Source organism: Brassica napus, chromosome C3 (genome assembly GCF_020379485.1).
Source record: "Brassica napus cultivar Da-Ae chromosome C3, Da-Ae, whole genome shotgun sequence".
Taxonomy (NCBI): domain Eukaryota; kingdom Viridiplantae; phylum Streptophyta; class Magnoliopsida; order Brassicales; family Brassicaceae; genus Brassica; species Brassica napus.
In genome coordinates this window covers 33,627,627-33,646,880 of record NC_063446.1, presented here as the reverse complement: position 1 = coordinate 33,646,880, position 19,254 = coordinate 33,627,627, and the positions used below count along the sequence as shown (strand labels likewise).

The 19,254-nt window shown below is 36.0% G+C and overlaps 1 protein-coding gene and 1 long non-coding RNA gene across 2 annotated transcripts; one reads left to right on the top strand and one right to left on the bottom strand.

Annotated features, from left to right (window-relative positions):
• The first annotated feature begins 8,912 nt into the window (after window positions 1-8,912).
• LOC106391953 (protein DETOXIFICATION 3) lies at window positions 8,913-11,628 on the top strand. The gene is made up of 6 exons (XM_013832705.3): window positions 8,913-9,202; window positions 9,287-9,831; window positions 10,517-10,603; window positions 10,689-10,745; window positions 10,820-11,264; window positions 11,366-11,628. Exons 1-6 carry the CDS (start codon window positions 8,957-8,959, stop codon window positions 11,414-11,416), a joined length of 1,431 nt encoding a protein of 476 aa, XP_013688159.2. The 5' UTR covers window positions 8,913-8,956; the 3' UTR covers window positions 11,417-11,628.
• A 4,784-nt stretch (window positions 11,629-16,412) lies between these two features.
• On the bottom strand, window positions 16,413-16,826 carry LOC125583690. The gene is made up of 2 exons (XR_007320739.1): window positions 16,552-16,826; window positions 16,413-16,466 (listed from the first exon to the last, which is right to left on the bottom strand). It is a non-coding gene; the product is annotated as an uncharacterized LOC125583690 (long non-coding RNA).
• Window positions 16,827-19,254: the final 2,428 nt, after the last annotated feature.

Here is a 19,254-nt window from a genome sequence, read left to right as displayed (position 1 = left end):
GTAAATAAATGGTATACTTATATGTGTAACTACATTTGCGAAAAAGGCAGTTAATGTAAAGGTTCACACATTCAAAGAACTACAGTAGAACCTTTATAAATTAATACTCGATAAATTAATAATCTTTATAAATTAATAAATTTCGTCGGTTTCAACTTGGACCGGTTCAAAATTTGACACAAATCGATAAAATAATAAGATAATATTTTTTTAGAAAATTCTATGTAAATATATGGTCCCATTAAAACTATAAATTAATAATTTATATGTATACACATTTTATATAAGTAAGAACTCATTATTATATGCTTTTTTTATATTCACATTAGAATTATTTTTATATTTTTCTAAACACTTAATATTTTTTGATGAGATTTAGTAATATTCTATCTAAAATCACATTTAAGTTCTATGCAATATATATTATATACACCAAATAATATAATAAAATTAATATAAATTTCAAATTTCAAAAAATAACAATTAATGTATATACACTAAAATCAAATATTTTTCTTATCATAGAATAAATATATCTTAAAATAAAAAATCTAAATAAGAAAACATTTGTAAATTAATATCTCTATAAATTAATAAAATTTCAAAGTTCCAACATTATTAATTTATTGAGATTCTACTGTAGTTACTTTGATCAACAAATTTTCTATTCATTAGAAACATACAAATTTAATTTTGTGCATAATGTAGTAACTATCTTTTAGATTTTGTATATATTGTTTATGCTTAAATTTGTATTCATAATTTATTTTAATTATTTTCAGGTGACATAAATTTTGTGGTTGGCAAAGAAATTACAACTTATTTCACATTTGGTAACTTCACCGAATCATCGCTCAATCAACACAATACCGCTTTACCACTGGGCTTCAAATTACTTTTGCAGGCTTCTCCCACTCACATTTGCTAGATTTCTTAGTGTGATTTCCATCAATCGTGAGCAAGTTAAACACCTCTACAACTTCTAACAATTTCAGATTTGTTGGAGATAATGATTATCTAGCTTTCAACACCCGGAAAGTCAGTTGTCCTTGTCACCTGTACGGATGTCATTTCACTAAGAAATGAGAAAATACGTATCTTGACTTTTGTGTAGTATAAATACTCCATACTTTCGAACATGAACAATAATAGTCAAGAAACACAATTCCACTCTCTCTCTCTCCCTCACGTTCCGCCATCTTCCATATATGTTGTCTTTATTACAATTATAAAGCTACCTATTAAATAACAATGTTAGAAAGCATTGAAACCAACCGCTTCTTCTCTCTCAGCGACCCTTGCGACGTTTAAGGCGATCAACAAAACTTTCTTTCTGTCAGTTTACCCGGCCGACGCCGGCTCCGGCGTCGGTTCGTACTCTTTCTTTTGTTGTTTTTCAATTATGTGTGTTAGTTTCTTGTGTCAATAAGTATGGTTTCATCGAAATCATCATCATCGACTTGTTATCTAATCAAGCAACATGTATTCTCGTCACGCTGTCTCTCCTGTTCCGGATACCAGTCTATGATAAATTCGTCATGGATAAACGAATTTCCGTTTGCTTACGGGTTCACTGTGAGGATATGGGGTTGGGATCAGACCTTTGACGAATTCAATTTCTCCCTTACCGGTGAGTGCATAATCTCCTTAATTGTTGAGTATCATCTATGAACAAACAGAATTCTGGGATTCTACTTTGTTGGCGTATTTTCGTGGCTGGTTTGGCACGATAGTTTGTCACTTTCTGCAATTTTTTCAAAAGGATTGCTAGTTCCTTGGAACAAAAAAAATGAATCCTAAACCACCATGGCAGTGGAGACGATTAGGGATGGTATATGCAATTAATAGTTGGACGTGGACGATTGCAAGTTCACTATTCCAGAGAGTTGGTTTTCATTTTCATTGGATAAGAGGAGAAAAAGAGAAGCGTGTATGTGAAGACATGAAGTGGAAAAAGATGGAGTCAGATGATTATCAAAGTCAATACGAGGGGTGTCTCAGGTTTTGGATAGAGATTACAACAAAGCATGTTATCTCCTGCAGCGGGAGTGTATGGAATAGGCAACGATGTAACAGATGGATCGTGCCTCCTGATCTATTAAGTGATAAAAGGCGTTGGATCACAATGGATGATAGCCGAACACAAGATCATATAAGACCGAGAACAATGATAGAACAAGTTAGCGAATCAGTCTATCCTGCAAATGAGTTAGGAAGCATCGTGTTATTACTTATCTATTATCATGTTTAGCTTAAAAATGTATTGGTTGTATGTTTCGATTCCGATACTTTGTTAAACCTCGTTTGATATTAATAAAATTAAGATGTTAAAAAAAAGCTACCTATTAAGTACAATAAAATACTACCTCACTTTCTATTTTATAACACGTTATCAGCACGAAGTTCTGACTAACTGAGGTTTATCAATCCAAAAATTCTTAAACCAGTCGAGGTAACGTTTAAATTTATGTATTTCAATATATTTGATATATTTAAATTTTATTATTGTTCCGGAGTGAGAGGCTAGGTCTTCTCCGTTTATTTTCGGGATGATAGGCGTTTCTTTTCCCGACTGATCGTTATGGTAGGCTATGCCTTCACGATCAGAGAAACACGTGGTAGGCTTTGCCTCTGTGAATAAAAAGAAAAGGTCAAAAATGGTAGACAAAGTCTCCTTGGACCTTGAAAAAAGTAAAAGTCAAAATGGTAGACCATGTCTCCTCGGACTTTGAAAAATGATCAATATAGTAGTCTAAGACTCCTCGGATCATGTGGTAGGCTAAGCCTCCCAATTTTATTTATGCTATTTAAATTTTTGCAATTTAAATTTATGCAATTTAAGTTTATGCTTTTATTTTATGCATTTAATTTTCGCATTTAAATTATGCATTTAAATTTCCGACTTTACTATATTTATATTACTATTCTATGAATAATGTTATCATGTGAATTTTGACAAAGCTCAAAATAAATGCCCTTGATATTACGAAAAATAATTATAAAACTTGGGCAGTGGGTGAAAAGATGCACCTGAGAGAAAATGAGCTTTGAGAAATCATCGATAAGTTGAAACGATATCGGATGAGAAAAAGAAAAACCATGATATTTTACCCCACTTCAATGATGGTTTATAAGATGAGGTGTATCATGAGAAAAGATTTAGAAGATCTTTGATAGTTAAATCCTTGAAAGAAAGGATCAGAGTTGATGTAAATTCTCTGAGTAAACTGAAAAATAAAATGAAATCATGATACTAAACCATCAAGTCGGTCCTACTAGAAAAGGACGAGGGTGTAGATGCGGTTGAAACCGCTATCATGGTCGTGGAAGAGGACGAGGAAGAAGATTTCGTCCCTATGATTTAACTACGTATTCCCCGGTAATAGATGCAATTACGTTTAGATTTTTGATGAGCCTAACGGCATCTAAAAATCTTGAAATGCATCTCATGGACGTTGTGACTGCATATTTGTATGGATCGTTGGATAACGATATATATATGAAACTCCCTAAGGGATTGAAAATGCCAGGGGCATTGAAAGAAAAGTCCAGGGAGATTTGTTCGATCAAGTTACAGCATCATTTTACGGATTAAAGCAATCCAGGCGCATGTGGTACAGTCGCTTAAGTGAATATCTTTAGAGTAAAGGATATGTGAATAATGCGATATGTTCATGCGTTTTTATAAAGAAATCGTCATCTGGCTTTGTGATCATTGATGTATATGTAGATGACCTGAACATAATTGGAACTCAAAAGGAGGTTGATGATGCTTGAACTCATATGAAAGAGGAGTTCGAAATGAAAGATCTCAGAAAGACAAAGTTTTGTCTTGGGCTCCTCCAAATAGAGCATCTCCGAGAAAGAATAATTGTGCATCAATCAAATCATACGAAAAGGTTATTGAAACGCTTTTGTATGAATAAAGCGACTGCTTTGAGTACTCCAATGGTAAATAGATCTCTCGATGTTGAAAGAGATGTTTAAAAGATCCTGGTAAGATCTTACATAAATAAGTACTCTGGAGATGCTAATGGTAATAAAGTATATGTGAGCTTATATGTCTTGCAAGTTGTATTTGATTATATATACTTTTAGACACTAATGTCTTTGCAAGATACAGCTCATTTTCTATTCATGGAAATTAGAACGGCGTCGAGAATATATCCGTTCTCTCCAAGGTATGTTTTAAATTAGGATTGATTTATCCTAAAAACACCGAGTTTGGTATGGTTTTGCAGATACATGATATTTATAAAGTCGAACACAAACCGGCTATGTTTTTACAATTGATAGAACCGCGATTTCTTGGCGGTCCCAGAAACAAATTCTGGTTGTGACATCATCGAATCAAGCATAAACTATTGCGCTTCACGAAGCATGTCGAGAATGTGTGTGGCTTCGGTCAATGAGTCAACACATACAAGAAGCAAGTGGAATAATCAACGAGAAAGAGCCGACGAAAGTATTTGAAGACAATTCGGCTTGTGTCGCTCAACTCAAAGAAAGTTACATCAAGAGCGTCAGAACAAAACACATTCCTCCAAGATTTTTCTCATACATAAGGGAGCTCGAGAAAAATAAAGAAGTGGACATTGAGTACGTACGGTCATGCGACAATCCAGCTGACTTGTTCACAAAAACTCTTCCGACTACAACGTTCCGAAAACACATTTACGGTATCGGAATGCGACATTTGCGTGACCTATGAAGATAAGAGTATGTCCATTATTCTCAGGGGAGATTACGTCACAATACTCTTTTTTCTTATCATGATTTTTATCCCATCGAGTTTTTTCATGACTAGGTTTTTAACGAGACTGTCTGTAATACAAGTTAGATAATCAAGGGGAGTGTTGGAGATAATGATTATCCAGCTTTCAACACCTGGAAAATTAGTTGTACTTGTCACCTGTGTAGATGTCATTTCACTAAGAAATGAGGAAATACGTGTCTTGACTTTTGTGTAGTATAAATACTTCATCTCCTCTTTGTACTTTCGAAGATGAACAATAATAATCAAGAAACACAATTCCACACTCTCTCTCCCTCACGTTCCATCATCTCCCATATATATATGTTGTCTTTATTATAATTATAAAGTTATCTATTAAATACAATAAAATACTACCTCACTTTCTATTTTATAACAAGATTAAAATATTTGCTAGAACGCTTTCATACAAGAAAAGTCTAACTCTACTTATTGAACTCAAGAAGGGTTGAAGAATTAACTCTCAAAACTCAACTCTTCAAAAGGAAGAACTCCACTCCATGAGGATCAAACAAATCCATAAGTGAACGAGAAAATTTAGAATCTAGAAATAAATAATCAAGCAGAATCACATGGAAAAGAAAACAAATTAAAAAAAACTAAAAGAAAAAAAAAAACATAAGGATGGTAGAGAACATGTGAGAGAGTTATTATCAAGAAAACAAAACAAACCAAAAATGCAGTCGGAACAACAAATTCGCGACAACGAAAGAAAATCCGATCAAAATGGAAAGAGAACTAGAGAAATTTTGAGACTCTACCTTCAGTTGATTTTTTTATCTATTCGGATTTTAGTGGCATGGATTCTCCAGATAAACTACCAGCTCCCCCAATTTCTACGGTAGGTTTATTTGTCGTTTCTACTTATCATACATGTGATGTTCCAATCATTGACTCTTCACTGAAGATTTTCCAAATCTGATGAAGTTCGATCAATGTATCATTGATGCCTTCATGCCTTCCACTAAGTCTATGCTGAAGATGACACATGATGAAGATAGAATCGCTCCACCTTCTTCAATCCAACTTGAAGATGAGACTATGTTGCAAGCTGGATCTCTTATGTTGACTGCTAGTGGAATATATAAACCAGTTCTACGCAGTGTTATGTTTAGCTCCTACTCCATAGTCTTGGTCTCCTTATGTTACAGTGATGAATCATGTGCTAAATGAAACTCATCATCTAAAGATGGTCTTTAACAAGGAGTTTCGGCAAGCGAATCCAAGTTCATGGTTGTTTCCTCAGTCAAAAGAATCCATCTAGTAAGAGCTCTCAAGATATTGGTTTCTCTGGATCTCATCCAATTTGCTGGACCTCTATGGAGGAATAACAAATGTAGGCACAAAGAATCAACTCCTAAACATCATCTTTCAAATGTAAGGAAAATAGAGTTACCCCATTTGCAACTCAGAATAATTCATTCTTCATCTCAAATGCTAAAGAACACCTTTGGAATGCACAGATGAAAGGAAAATGTAACTTGAATCAAGTCACTAATTCTATATACTTGGAGAACAGTACTCCGATAGTAAGTATTTCCAGACACATTCTTTATGAAGGGTTAGATAAATCAGTGGGAGTATGTGGTAGGATATAGATAGTTTTATCGATGCTTAGTGTCATCTGGATGTCAAAATCATGTTGTAGTAAATAATTTCCTATAGGGTAGTAAGGGTCTCACATATTTACTCGCAAGTTAGGAAATTTTTCATTTATGTTTCATATTCTTTATAGGGAATTGGTTCTTTAGCGTTGATTTTGGCGTGTAGATGACTGCTTATTGTTTGTATCACCGTGAATCTCATCCAAAACTATGTTATTTGCCAGTTATCTCTATCGTTCCCGTTTAAAAGCATCCCGAACCTAGTATACTCTTTTAAGGGCATAGATTAGATTGCTTAAGTGATGCAAGATTAGAAACCAACATTAACCAGTCCAACCAAATACCGACCATAAATACTGCTCCAAAGACACTTCCGGTACAAAAGATTTAAGAAAAAAGTTTCAGCCAGTCAGTTGAAGTTCTCTTGGCTCAACCACCCAACTTAGAGGATCTAACCACCCGGTTCAACCAGCTCAGTCTCGACCAAAAGACAATCAGACTAGAAGAAGGCATAGTTGAATAAATCGACCCAAAGGAAGTGTTTGCAAAGGTTAGCTCAAATCCAGTCCAACCCAACTTCAGCCCAGCTGAGAACAACAAGGAATGACCCATATTTCCATCAACACATTGCCTCACCTTGCTTGTTATCGACCCGCCCCAACCATATCTGACCCGCCTAACTTGCCTAGACAAGAATCAACCCACAGATAATTCTAGGTTCATGTGTGTCCAACCTAGCTAAAGACATTCATTGTCGTTCAACTTAAACAACGTAATTGTGTGATTTCGCATTAGCATGAATTATTGAATTAATTGATTAACAATTTGTTTTCTTTGGTTTTTATTTTTTGTTTCCTTTTGTTTTTCCATTTTTGAGTAAGAATATTTCAAGGCCATTTTTTAGCCTCTACTTTAGGTCCAGTCGAGTCATGTATGGTAATTTGTTTCCTTTAGATTTTATTTTTTGTTCTGTTTTCCCATTTTTGAATAAGAATATTTCAAGACCATTTTCTAGCCTCTGCTTTAGGTCCAGGTCGAGTCATGTATGGTAAATTTTTTTCAAGTCTTCTAGAAGGGCATAGCTGCATGCCTGCATCGGATCTCATATAAATCCCTTATAAGCGACCTTGTATCATTTAGCTCATATCAATTAAAAAAAACTGAGTTTTTGCCATAGCAAAACATCTACCCTAAGTCTTTGTGTGTGTGAAGCGGCGCATAGCATCTCGACTTATCGAGCTTCTGTCCAAGATTCTTGTGTTGTTCATCAAAATTTTGTAATATTTTTTTTTAATCAGAATTTATGGCTAAATCAAATTATTAATTTTTATGTTTCTGTTATTCACAGATATTTCAAAGTAATAGCTGATATGAATCAGGGCTATTTAATTTATATTATTTATTTAATGGAAAGTGTACTCTTTAACCAATAAAAAACATAATTCACTATATAACCAATATTACACCATCTTTCCTATTTTCTCTTCCTATCTCTCTTTGCCAACTAATTTCTCCTTTTTGGTTATTTCACAAATTAACTCTTTACTTAATGTGCCATTTGAGTTTTGTAGCTTTCTTCAAAAAATATTATAGAAATTTCACTCATAAAACTTTAGGAATGTGTAAATTTTAAACTCGACAATAGCAGTGGATACAAGATTGAATGTTCAAACTGCCTTGCGGTGCAAACTAAGTGACTTTTCAAGTGATAATTCATACTCGTCTTGATGTAAATAATTCAATATATAAATGAACGGGGCTCGTTGAAGATAACAGAGCATTCATTCCGACCACTAGTAGAGTAGTAGTCAAGCTTTCAAACAAGTCAAAAAGAATATTGACACTATCTGCTTCGGCAGCACGTTCGTGACTGTCCACTTGTTTAGCGATTTTAGTCGTTGACAAGAAACGTGATCGCCAAGTTTAAATACGTTTAATAAAAAATCAGAGAAATTCTTTTTATATATGCTTCTTTTTACATGGTATTAGAAACCGCAAAAACGATGAAATTACTACATACAGTATCACCAAAGAAAAGGATGAAGATGTGCTTTTGAGTATTAAATTGGCTTTTTGTTGGATGAATGTTTATGTCAACTACCCATGAATTAATCTACTATAAAAATATTTAACTGCTCAATAAATATTGGGCTAATAGGAGATATAGGCTCCCAAAACTGATGAACTAATAGGAAGTATATATGTATAGGCAAAAACATTAGTAATTGCTGATTTAACAAAAAAATAAAACTTATTGTATAAATCTTGATGCATCCCATGATTCCAACACATTTTAATCGGTTATTTAACTTAATATAGTGTTTAAGCCACATAGATTTCGCCCTCATTATATATTTTAATTTATCTTTATTATATCATGATATGAAAGTTCACACCAATTTCCTCGTGGAGTGTTTTTTTAACTCGACCTAAAAGTCATCTAAATTCAATAATAATAATCCTATATTTTACAGAAAGAAAAGTCTTCATTGACACTGACACATTGGTTCCTTCTCTTTATAAAGAGTCAAATTCTCTTGAAATCAAAGGCAGAGACTTCAACATTTGCAAGACGACAATGGAAGAGCCATTTCTTCCGAGAGACGAGGAGCTAGTCCCCAGTAAAACGACATGGCAAAGAGGTCAGCTCACCGTCGAACTGAAGAAATTGAGCCTCTTAGCCGCTCCTATGGCCATCGTGACCATTGCTGAATACCTTTTACCTGTCATCTCAGTCATCGTCGCCGGCCACAACGGCGAGCTTCAGCTCTCCGGCGTCGCTCTTGCCACCTCCTTCACAAACGTCTCCGGTTTCAGTATTCTGGTAATAACTATGCCAAGATTCTCTCTTCTTTAATTCAAGAATCTAATTGAATTGATTCTGAACTCTTGAAAACGCTTTGTGCAGTATGGTTTAGTGGGTGCTTTGGAAACTCTGTGTGGCCAAGCTTTTGGAGCCAAACGATACGAAATAATCGGAACCTACACATACTCAGCAATCGCCTCTAACATCCCAATCTGTTTCCTCATATCAATTCTCTGGATTTACATCGAAAAGCTTTTGGTCTCTCTCGGACAAGACCCTGACATCTCCAGAGTCGCTGGCTCCTACGCCTTTTGGCTCATACCGGGTTTGTTCGGACAAGCTATTGTCATACCACTCACTAGGTATCTTCAGACGCAAGCGTTGGTTTTGCCTCTGCTCTACACTGCCGTAGCCACACTTTTGTTCCATGTCCCAGTTTGCTGGACTATGGTTTCTGTGTTTGGTCTGGGAAGCAATGGAGCTGCTATGGCTATTAGTGTGTCTTTCTGGTTTTATGCATTGATACTCGCATGCTATGTGAGATTCTCCACATCTTGTGAGAAGACTCGCGGCTTAATATCTTATGATTTTGTGTCTTGCGTCAAACAATTCTTCCAATACGGAATCCCATCAGCTGCAATGGTTTGGTAAGTCATTTTTAAGTTTCTTGTGGATCAAGTTACACTTTAAAGCTAATATTTTCGATATTTTTATTCCAAAAAAGATTTTTATCATAAAATAGACTAAATAGTAAATAGTATACAAGCGGTGACGGCCCTTGGACAAAGCCAAGGAAGCATCTGCTTCCAGCCGAGATTATTTTATAAATTAATTTCTTCCACAATTTTCTTAAAGTTCCCATTAGACCAGTGGTATGTTTGTTCCAAGTTACGGTCAACAACCAACCCCTTTTGACAATATCAGTTTTTTGTTTCTTTTTTCTTCTAAAAAGTGGCCTTTTTTTTGCTTCTAGTCCGTAAATTCCTAGGACCAGCTCTTTATATAAAACCAAAATAATGTTCATTAAAATGTCCAAAATATATAAACCTAGGGTTAATATATGCTATTTTAGTATTACACATGCTATTTTAGTATTACATGCTAGGGTTAATATTTTAGTATTACACATGCTATTTTTTGAACTGCGTTCAATGGGAGTTTTGAGGAAGATGGCTCGGTTTTGAGGAAGTGTAGAACTCCCATTTAATATATGCTATTTTGATAAGGAACACAGTTTTTTTTTCATTCGGACAACTATTTAGTTGGACCAGTGCTGGTTATATACACACTGTGGCTTCCTCTCATCCCGCTTGCATTTTTGTCTTTTTATAGCCTAGAATGGTGGCTATTTGAGCTACTCGTACTCTGGTCAGGTCTCCTTCCTAATCCAAAACTTGAGACCTCTGTTCTTTCGATTTGGTAAGTATCATATACAAATACTTTTTCTTATTATTTTTTTTCTCTTTACTAGTGATGATTATTAATCCAATTTCTTTTATTTCAGTTTTACAACAGCAGCTTTGCACTATGTAATTCCAGGTGGAGTGGCCGCGGCTGTGAGGTATGATTTAAACTCTCAGACCTAATCTTCTCCACAATTCCTTTCCTCAATATTTTGTGATTGGTTTCTTGCAGCATACGTGTGTCTAACAATTTGGGAGCTGGGAATCCTCAAGTTGCTAGGCTATCAGTATTTTCAGGGCTTTGTCTCTGGCTTGTAGAGTCGATTTTCTTCACCACACTTCTCTTCACCTGCAAGAATATCATAGGCTATGCATTCAGCAACAGCAAAGAAGTTGTGGATTATGTGGCTGACCTAGCTCCTTTGCTCTGTCTTTCTTTCATCCTTGATGGCTTTACTGCAATTCTAAATGGTGTTGCTAGGGGAAGTGGTTGGCAACATATTGGAGCTTGGAACAATGTGGTGGCTTATTATCTCATAGGAGCTCCGGTTGGAGTTTACTTAGCTTTCTATCGTCATTTTAACGGAAAAGGACTGTGGAGCGGTGTAGTGGTTGGATCCGCCGTGCAAGCCATTGTACTTTCTATCGTCATAAGTTCAATGAATTGGAAGGAACAGGTTGGTACTTGGAATAGAAGATTAGCCATTCCAGCTTGTTACACTTCCATATTCTGTTTTGTTTTTAATGCTTTGAAGTAATTGGACTCTACGATTTGCAGGCGGAGAAAGCTAGGAAGAGAATACTATCAAGTGAGAAGGGATTGTCATAAATGAAGGGTGCTTCTTAGTTACTCCATTTTGTTTTCTTAAAATTTTATGTATAAATGTAGTAGTTCTATAATCAACAAATGAATAAAAATATATTTGATTAACATTGTTGGTTTAGCTGGTCTGATTAACATTGTTAGTTTGTTACTAATTCTCATGTATATTTAAGGTAGCGTCCAGACGCGTTTAATTGAAAAACATAACGTTTCTTTTACATCTTCTTCTCCAACATCTTTAGCATGTATTCTTTCCTTGATATGGTATCATAGACAAAAATCAACTTGCAACATTAGCTAATAGCTCAGTTACAAAAAAAAAACATTAGCTAATAGCTATCATGAAGTTGAATTTGAAACACTTGATCTAGTAGTGACAACTATTACACTCACACTACAAGAAAACACCGGTATTCCGACGACAAATATCGTCGGTATGTCCTCGGAATAACGGTATTCCGAGGACATACCGACGAGAATGGTCGTCGGAAATTTCTCGTCGGAAAGTAAAATTTCCTCGGAATTTTCTCGGAAAATTTCGAGGGAATACCGAGAATTAAAGATTTCGAGGACATTCCGAAGAAACATTTCCTAAGACTGTTCGTCGGTGTCTCCTCGGATATTTCCGATGGAACGGTCCTCGGAAACATTCCGAGAGAAAAGAGGTATCGGGATATTCTGATGAACCTCGGCCGTCGGAATATTCCGAGAAACCTTTGCCGTCAGAATATTCCGAGGAAGTGTATCCGTCGGGATATTCCGAGGAGATATGCCCTCAGAATATTCCGAGGAAGTTGTCGTCGGAATATCCCGAGGGATACACTTCCTCGGAATATTCCCAAAAATAATTTTTTTTAAAATTAAAAATTTATTTATTTTAATTGAAATTCGAAAATATAAAATTAAAATTGAAATAGAAAACATATTAGATAATATTCAAAGTTGTACATACCAAAAAAAAACATTCAGAGTTTTTGAAAAAAAAAAAACTGCTCGTTCGGGTGCATCCTCTTCATCATCTCCATCATTTGCTCGTTCTGCTTCCTCGTTGCCTCCCATCCCGCCTCTTAATCCGCCATCTTTTTCTCCAACGCAGCTATGCGGTCATCTTTGTCCTTCAACTGGTCCATAAGCACTTCTGGATCAACATAGGGCTGTGGTGCAGAAGGAGGAACCGACCGGGCTCGACGACCCAAACCGACCAAACATCCCTTCTTCTTTGGAACCGACTGAAATAGAAAATAAACAAATTTAAATAATAGAAAAGATGATAAAATGAAAATAAAGAAATAAATGAATTGAACCTTTTTTATTAAGAACATACCGATTCAACGATTTCGTTGATTCCAATCCGGGACAAGTTGGTCGAAGCCGTCGAAGTGGCGTCCAGGTCGGTTTGAAGCTGAGATAGATGGGTCTCTTCGTCTTCCTTCTGAGTTTCGATCAGGCTGAGCACATCCCTCACAACACCATCATCAATCTCCCTGGTGTGCTTGTTGGTATGCGCCGTCTTCATTAGGACGAAATCATCAACCGGCTCGCCATCATTTTCATCCGCCTTGAAAAAAACAAAAGTTAAACAAATATTAGAAAATAGAAGAAACGCATAAAAAATAAAATAAAAATACTTAAATAATTAAAAAAAAAGAGATTGAACTTACCGAGTGATCCCCCATAGTGGTAATAGTCTGGACACCCAAATTGTGCTTGTACATGTCTTTCCCGCCACGATCGCTCTTGCGGTTGGCAGAGTTGGTCACGGAGGTAGCTTTTGTTTCGTCCTTATCCCAATGCACGCACAACTCCTCCCAGACCGTGATGTTGATCGACTTCGGGACCTTTTAATAAAAAAATATAAAATAGTTTAATAAATCCAAAAATTGTTTAATAAATTCAAAAAATTGTTTAATAAATTAAAAACACCTGGTTGATGAGCCACTTCTGCTTTTACTCGTAGTTCTGCTTCCCATAGTTGTCCATAACTTTACGGACGAATGCGTCACAGATAAAGTTCGTGTGATCGGGATTCCAGGTGAACTCTTGCTGAAAAAAACACAATTTGTAGAAATTTTATATTAAAGATTAAAAATATAAGTAAAAAAATTAGAATACTTACCGCAAACTAACGCAACCACATCTCCTGGTCGTCGGCAGGGAAGTGATTGAAAGTCGGATATTCCTTGCTGAGGCTCGAGTACATCATATTGTTGATCCATGCGCTGATCCCGTTCCTGGATCGGTTGAACCTAATATAAGAAACAAATTATTAATAATGAATCAAATTTTAATGAAAGGAAAAAAAAACTTTTAATTACCATGTTTGACGTCGTCCCTTTGGACACGGAGTGAGATAGGGAAGATGCTCACGACCGGGCTGTTGAACCAACTGGGCAACAGTCATCACTCCCGGAACGACTGGAGGAGCGGGAGGGGTTGCAGCAACGGGAGGGGGTGCAGCAGCGGGAGCAAAAACCGGAGCGGAAAATGAAGAATCCCGATAGTGGCTGCTCGACCCCTGAGAGTGGTTGGACGAACCCCGAGAGTGGCTGGACGAACCCTGAGAGTGGCTCCCCATACCACTACGACCTCATGGTGAGGCACAACGAGATCGAGACCGGGTCTGATCACCAGTAGACCTGTAAATTAAAAAAAAATAGTTTTAAAAATAGTTTTAATAAATATTAATTGAAAAAATATTTAAAATTAGTTATAATAAATATATAAATTAAAAAACATATTTAAAAATAGTTTTAATAAATATTAATTGAAAAAGATATTTAAAAATAGTTTTTTATAAATACAAAAAATAATAAAATAGTGTTTATAAAAAAAAAATGTTTTATAAATACAAAATTAGTTTTAATAAATATAAATATTTTTATAAATATGAAATTATCTTTTATAAATCCAAAAATCAAATTTATATACAAGAAACGTTTTGTAAAATCCAAAATCGATTTTATAAATACAAAAATAATTAAAAATTTATAAAAAAAGTTTTAAATCAATTCAACACAACAAATTATCCAACCAAATCACAATTTTAAACCTATTACACAACCAAATCACAATCCTAACCAATCACCCTAACAAAAATCTATCAAAAAACTTCTAAAATCATCAAATCTACATAAAAACCTAACAAATAGAACCTAAGAGAGTGGGATAGGGTCCTTACATGATTTGTGTAGGAATAGAGAGGATTCGCCGGAGAGATCGTCGCGAGAGAAGAGGGAGATCGCCGGAAGAAGAGAGAGATCGCCGGAGGAAGAAGAGATAAATGGAGAAGAAGAAGTGTTTCTTGTTTATAAAACCTAGGGTCCGACGGAAACTATCCGTCGGAATTTTCTCGGTATTTTCAATTTCAATTTTCGCGAAATATTGGCGGTTGGTTTGCCAGGTTAAATGAAAATATTCCGAGGAAATTCCAACGGACACTTAAATATCCGTCGGAATTTCCTCGGTATGTTCATTAATTCGAGGAAAATGAATATCCTATGCATGTATTTCTATTGGTTTATATTGTTCCTCGGAATTTTCTCGGACTATTCCGAGAAAATTCCGAGGAACACATGTTTGGGGTATAAAAACATCAATTTTTTTTGCCCTATATCATTTCTTATACAAATGCAATGCATACCATTGAGGAATCTTTGCATAGATGATCATAAACTATGAAATAATAAAATTTCAAAATGAATTGTAAGTATTACCTTTACCGTTCATTAAAGTGTATAAGTGTTTCTCTTATGTTGTGGAGATTTCGTTCATACAATCGGAAAAGTGTTTATTATAGGGTAAGGAACAAATTTTTGACTTCATAATCAGTCTAAGACACTTAATAAGGGTTATATAAGTGATATTCAAACCGCAAAACGTTGTTTTCAGTTTAAAAACCCTACTTCCTCGAAAAAGCCTCGGAATATTCCTCGGAATTTCCTCGGAATATTCCGAGGCTTTTAGAAACCCTAAAAGAAAAGCCCTAAATCGTCGGAAAAGTCTCGGACTATTCCGAGGAAATTCCGAGGAAATCTCTAAATCCTATTATCCCTCGGAATTTCCTCGGTATTCTTATATTAAAAAAAAAAGTGATGCTACTCTATTTCCGAGTCATATCACCAGATGAATCTGAATATGGATCTTGGTGAAACTCTCCAATCTCTGGTTCATCCTCTACGTGAACGACGGCTTCCTCTCCAAAGTCGGTTAAATCGACTACAAGGCCAACTGCAGCTAAATCTTCTGTTGCACTTAAGTTACCGGATGTGCTTGGTATTAGTGGGTCTTCTAGCTCAGAACTTCCCTGAACTCGGCCTCTCAGGTTAAATATACATATATCTCATCTATGTTCCTAATCCGGGGGTACTTGATATAACAAAACTGTAACATTTAAAAAAATATTTAATTTGTAAATAAGTGTTATTAATACACATGATGATGAATCATTATGAATAATTGATATATGTATATTTAATTACCTGATCGGCCTGAGAAGCAAGAATGAAAGGATCATAATATTGCAACTTTCGACTCGAATGTACTGATGTAACACCAAATGCATCTGTTCTCACGCCTCGATCTGGAGTGTTGTCGTACCAATCACAATAGAAAACAGTACAACGCAATCTAACCATGCCCGGATACTTGATTTCCATAATCTCTCGTATGTTTCCGTAGTATACATCATCTCCAGATGCAGAACAAACGCCAGCATCATAAGTCGTACTCGAACGTCTCCTCTTTTGAGTTGTGAATGCATATCCTCGAGTACTAAATCTCGGATATGACTTCACAACATACTCTGGTCCACACATCGTCTCGCGTATCCAATCAAATGTTTCACCTCTGGTCATACCAGCAGATACCTATTAATAGCACATATATATGTTATATCAATATATGTGAATTAGTATAAATATGTGATAAATAATATTTTAATTTGTTTAAAGCACTCACATAAGTAAGCATCCATCCAGAAAATTCTCTCTGCTTCAGTTTTTCAAGTTCCTCCTCTGTGGCTTATCTATATTCGAACCGCTTTTCTGCCATGAAAATCCTGTACATATGTTGACAATAATATAATTAATTAAGATTTAAATTTCAACTTGTTAAAATAAAAATTTGTAAGTTAATTTATTTACCTCTCATATTGAAGAACATCTTCGCAGTTGGTGAGCAAATATGTTTGCAAATGACTGCGTTCCTGCTCAGTAAGTCGACGGTCCTTTGGTTTTCCGCTAAGTCGTCCAACATCTGTGAAGATGTCTGGAACCGTAACATGATATGTTGCCCGTTCACCTCTATCATCATGTCGAGCAGTTCTTCTGTTTTTGGTCTGCACTTCTGCTGGAAAGTAGAACTCGGCAAAGTTTGAAGTTTCTGAATTAATCATCTGTGCGATTATAGAACCTTCCACACTACTATAATTTTTCACCATCTTCTTCAAATGGTACATATACCGCTCATACAAATACATCCATCTATACTGCACATGACCACCAAGTTCCAATTCTCTTGCCAGGTGAATAACAAGATGCTCCATAACATCAAACAATGATGGAGGAAATATCTTCTCAAGGTTGCACTGAATCACGGCTATTTTAGTCTTCAAATTTTCAATACCTTCAAGAGTCACTGATCTCGTGCATAAATCGCGGAAGAAAGCACTAATCCCTGCAATTGCTTCATGAACATTCTGTGGTAATAGTTCCTTGAAGGCAAACGGAAGGAGGCGCTGCATCATTACATGGAAATCGTGACTCTTCAAGCCGATAAACTTTCCTTCCTTTCTGTCGACACAGTTACGCAAATTAGATGCGTAACCGTCTGGAAATTCCACATCGTTTGAAATCCAATCAAAGAACGCATCTTTTCCCTCTGCATGAAGTCGTTATATGGGAAAAGGAGCCTTACCATTCTCATCAACATGAAGTTCTGAACGAACACATATATCGACTAAATCCAGTCTTGACTTCAAATTATCCTTTGTTTTACCTTGAACGTTAAGGATCGTGTTCATGAGATTGTCAAAAAAGTTCTTCTCAATATGTATGACATCTAAATTATGCCTCAGCAGATGATCCTTCTAGTATGGCAGATCCCAGAAAATACTCTTTTTGTGCCAGCTATGTAGTTTTCCAATAGCATCTACCGGAGAATGCACATGTCCACCTTGGTCTTGCATCCTTTCTGCACCAAAATCTCTTAGTTGTGTCGACAAATCTGCCTCAAAAATTTTCGGAGGTGGACTGTCAAACACCCTCTTGTTCTTCGCAAACAAATTCCTACTCCTACGATATGGATGATCAGGTGGTAGGAATCTCCTGTGACAGTCAAACCAACATGTTTTCCTTCCGTGTTTTAGTTGGAAAGCATCAGTGTTATCTTGACAATATGGACATGATAGCCTTCCATGCGTTGTCCATCCAGATAACATACCATATGCTGGAAAATCACTTATTGTCCACATAAGTACTGCCCGCATTTGAAAATTTTCTTTACATGAAACATCGTATGTTTCAGCACCTTGAGCCCATAGTTGTTGCAACTCATATATTAGTGGCTGAAAAAACACATCAAGTGATCTCTTAGGATGCTCTGGTCCGAGAACGATAATGGAGAGAAACAAAAACTCTCGTCGCAAGCACAAGTTTGGCGGTAAGTTGTATGGTGTAAGAATGACTGGCCATAGAGAATACTGTCTTCCACTCTTGCCAAACGGGCTAAACCATCAGTACATAATCCAAGGTAGACATTTCTTCTCTCATACGCAAAGTCGGGATATTTTGATTGGAAATGCTTCCACGCTTTTACATCTGAAGGATGTCTAATCTCACCATTTGTTGAATGCTCTGCATGCCATCTCATTGGTTGCGCTATGCGTTCAGACTGATACAACCTCTGCAACCTTTCCGTCAAAGGCAAATACCACATCCTTTTAAATGGCACTGGAACTCTTCCACTTGTATCTTTATAACGAGCTTTTCCACAAAATTTGCATGTAACCCGCTGTTCATCCGCCCTCCAATAAATCATGCAGTTATCGCTGCATACATCTATTACCTGATACGATAAACTAAGACCAGCTACCAGTTTCTAAACCTCGTGGTATGAACCAGGGGCTATATTATCCTCAGGTAGAATACCTTTTACAAAATAAGCAATCGCATCCACACAGTCTTCAGCCAAATTATAATATGTTTTAATGCCCATCAATCTTGTTGCAGATGATAAAGCTGAATGACCATCTCTGCAACCTTCGTACAAGGGTTGCTTTCCAGCATCCAACATATCATAAAATCTCATAGCTTCTGCATTAGGTAAATCTTCCCCTCTAAAATGATCATTTACCATCTGCTCAGTACCTACACCATAATCTACATCCATTCTAATTGGTTCTTCTAACCTAACCGCAGGCTGAGGTTCGCTAGTACTACAATTTTCATAATCAGTTTCTCCATGATGATACCAAATTTTATAACTTCGTGTAAACCCATTCAAATATAGATGAGTCCAAACATCCAACTCTTTAATAATTTTTCTATTTTTACAATTAGAGCAAAGACATCTTAACATACCTGATCCTGCTTCCGGTTGTCGTTGAACTAACCCCATGAATTCGGCTATACCTCGTTGGTATTCTTCCGTAAGCAATCTCGTGTTCGGATCCAAATGAGGTCGATCGATCCAAGAACGATAATAATTTGAAGAAGACATGCTTTTTCAATCAAATTCATGTGTAAATATAGTATGTGAGAGGATGAAGAAATGGAGTGAATGAAGAGGTTGGGGGTGACAATACCGAGGAAATTCCGACGGAATCCCGACGGCAACGGCTCTTTCCT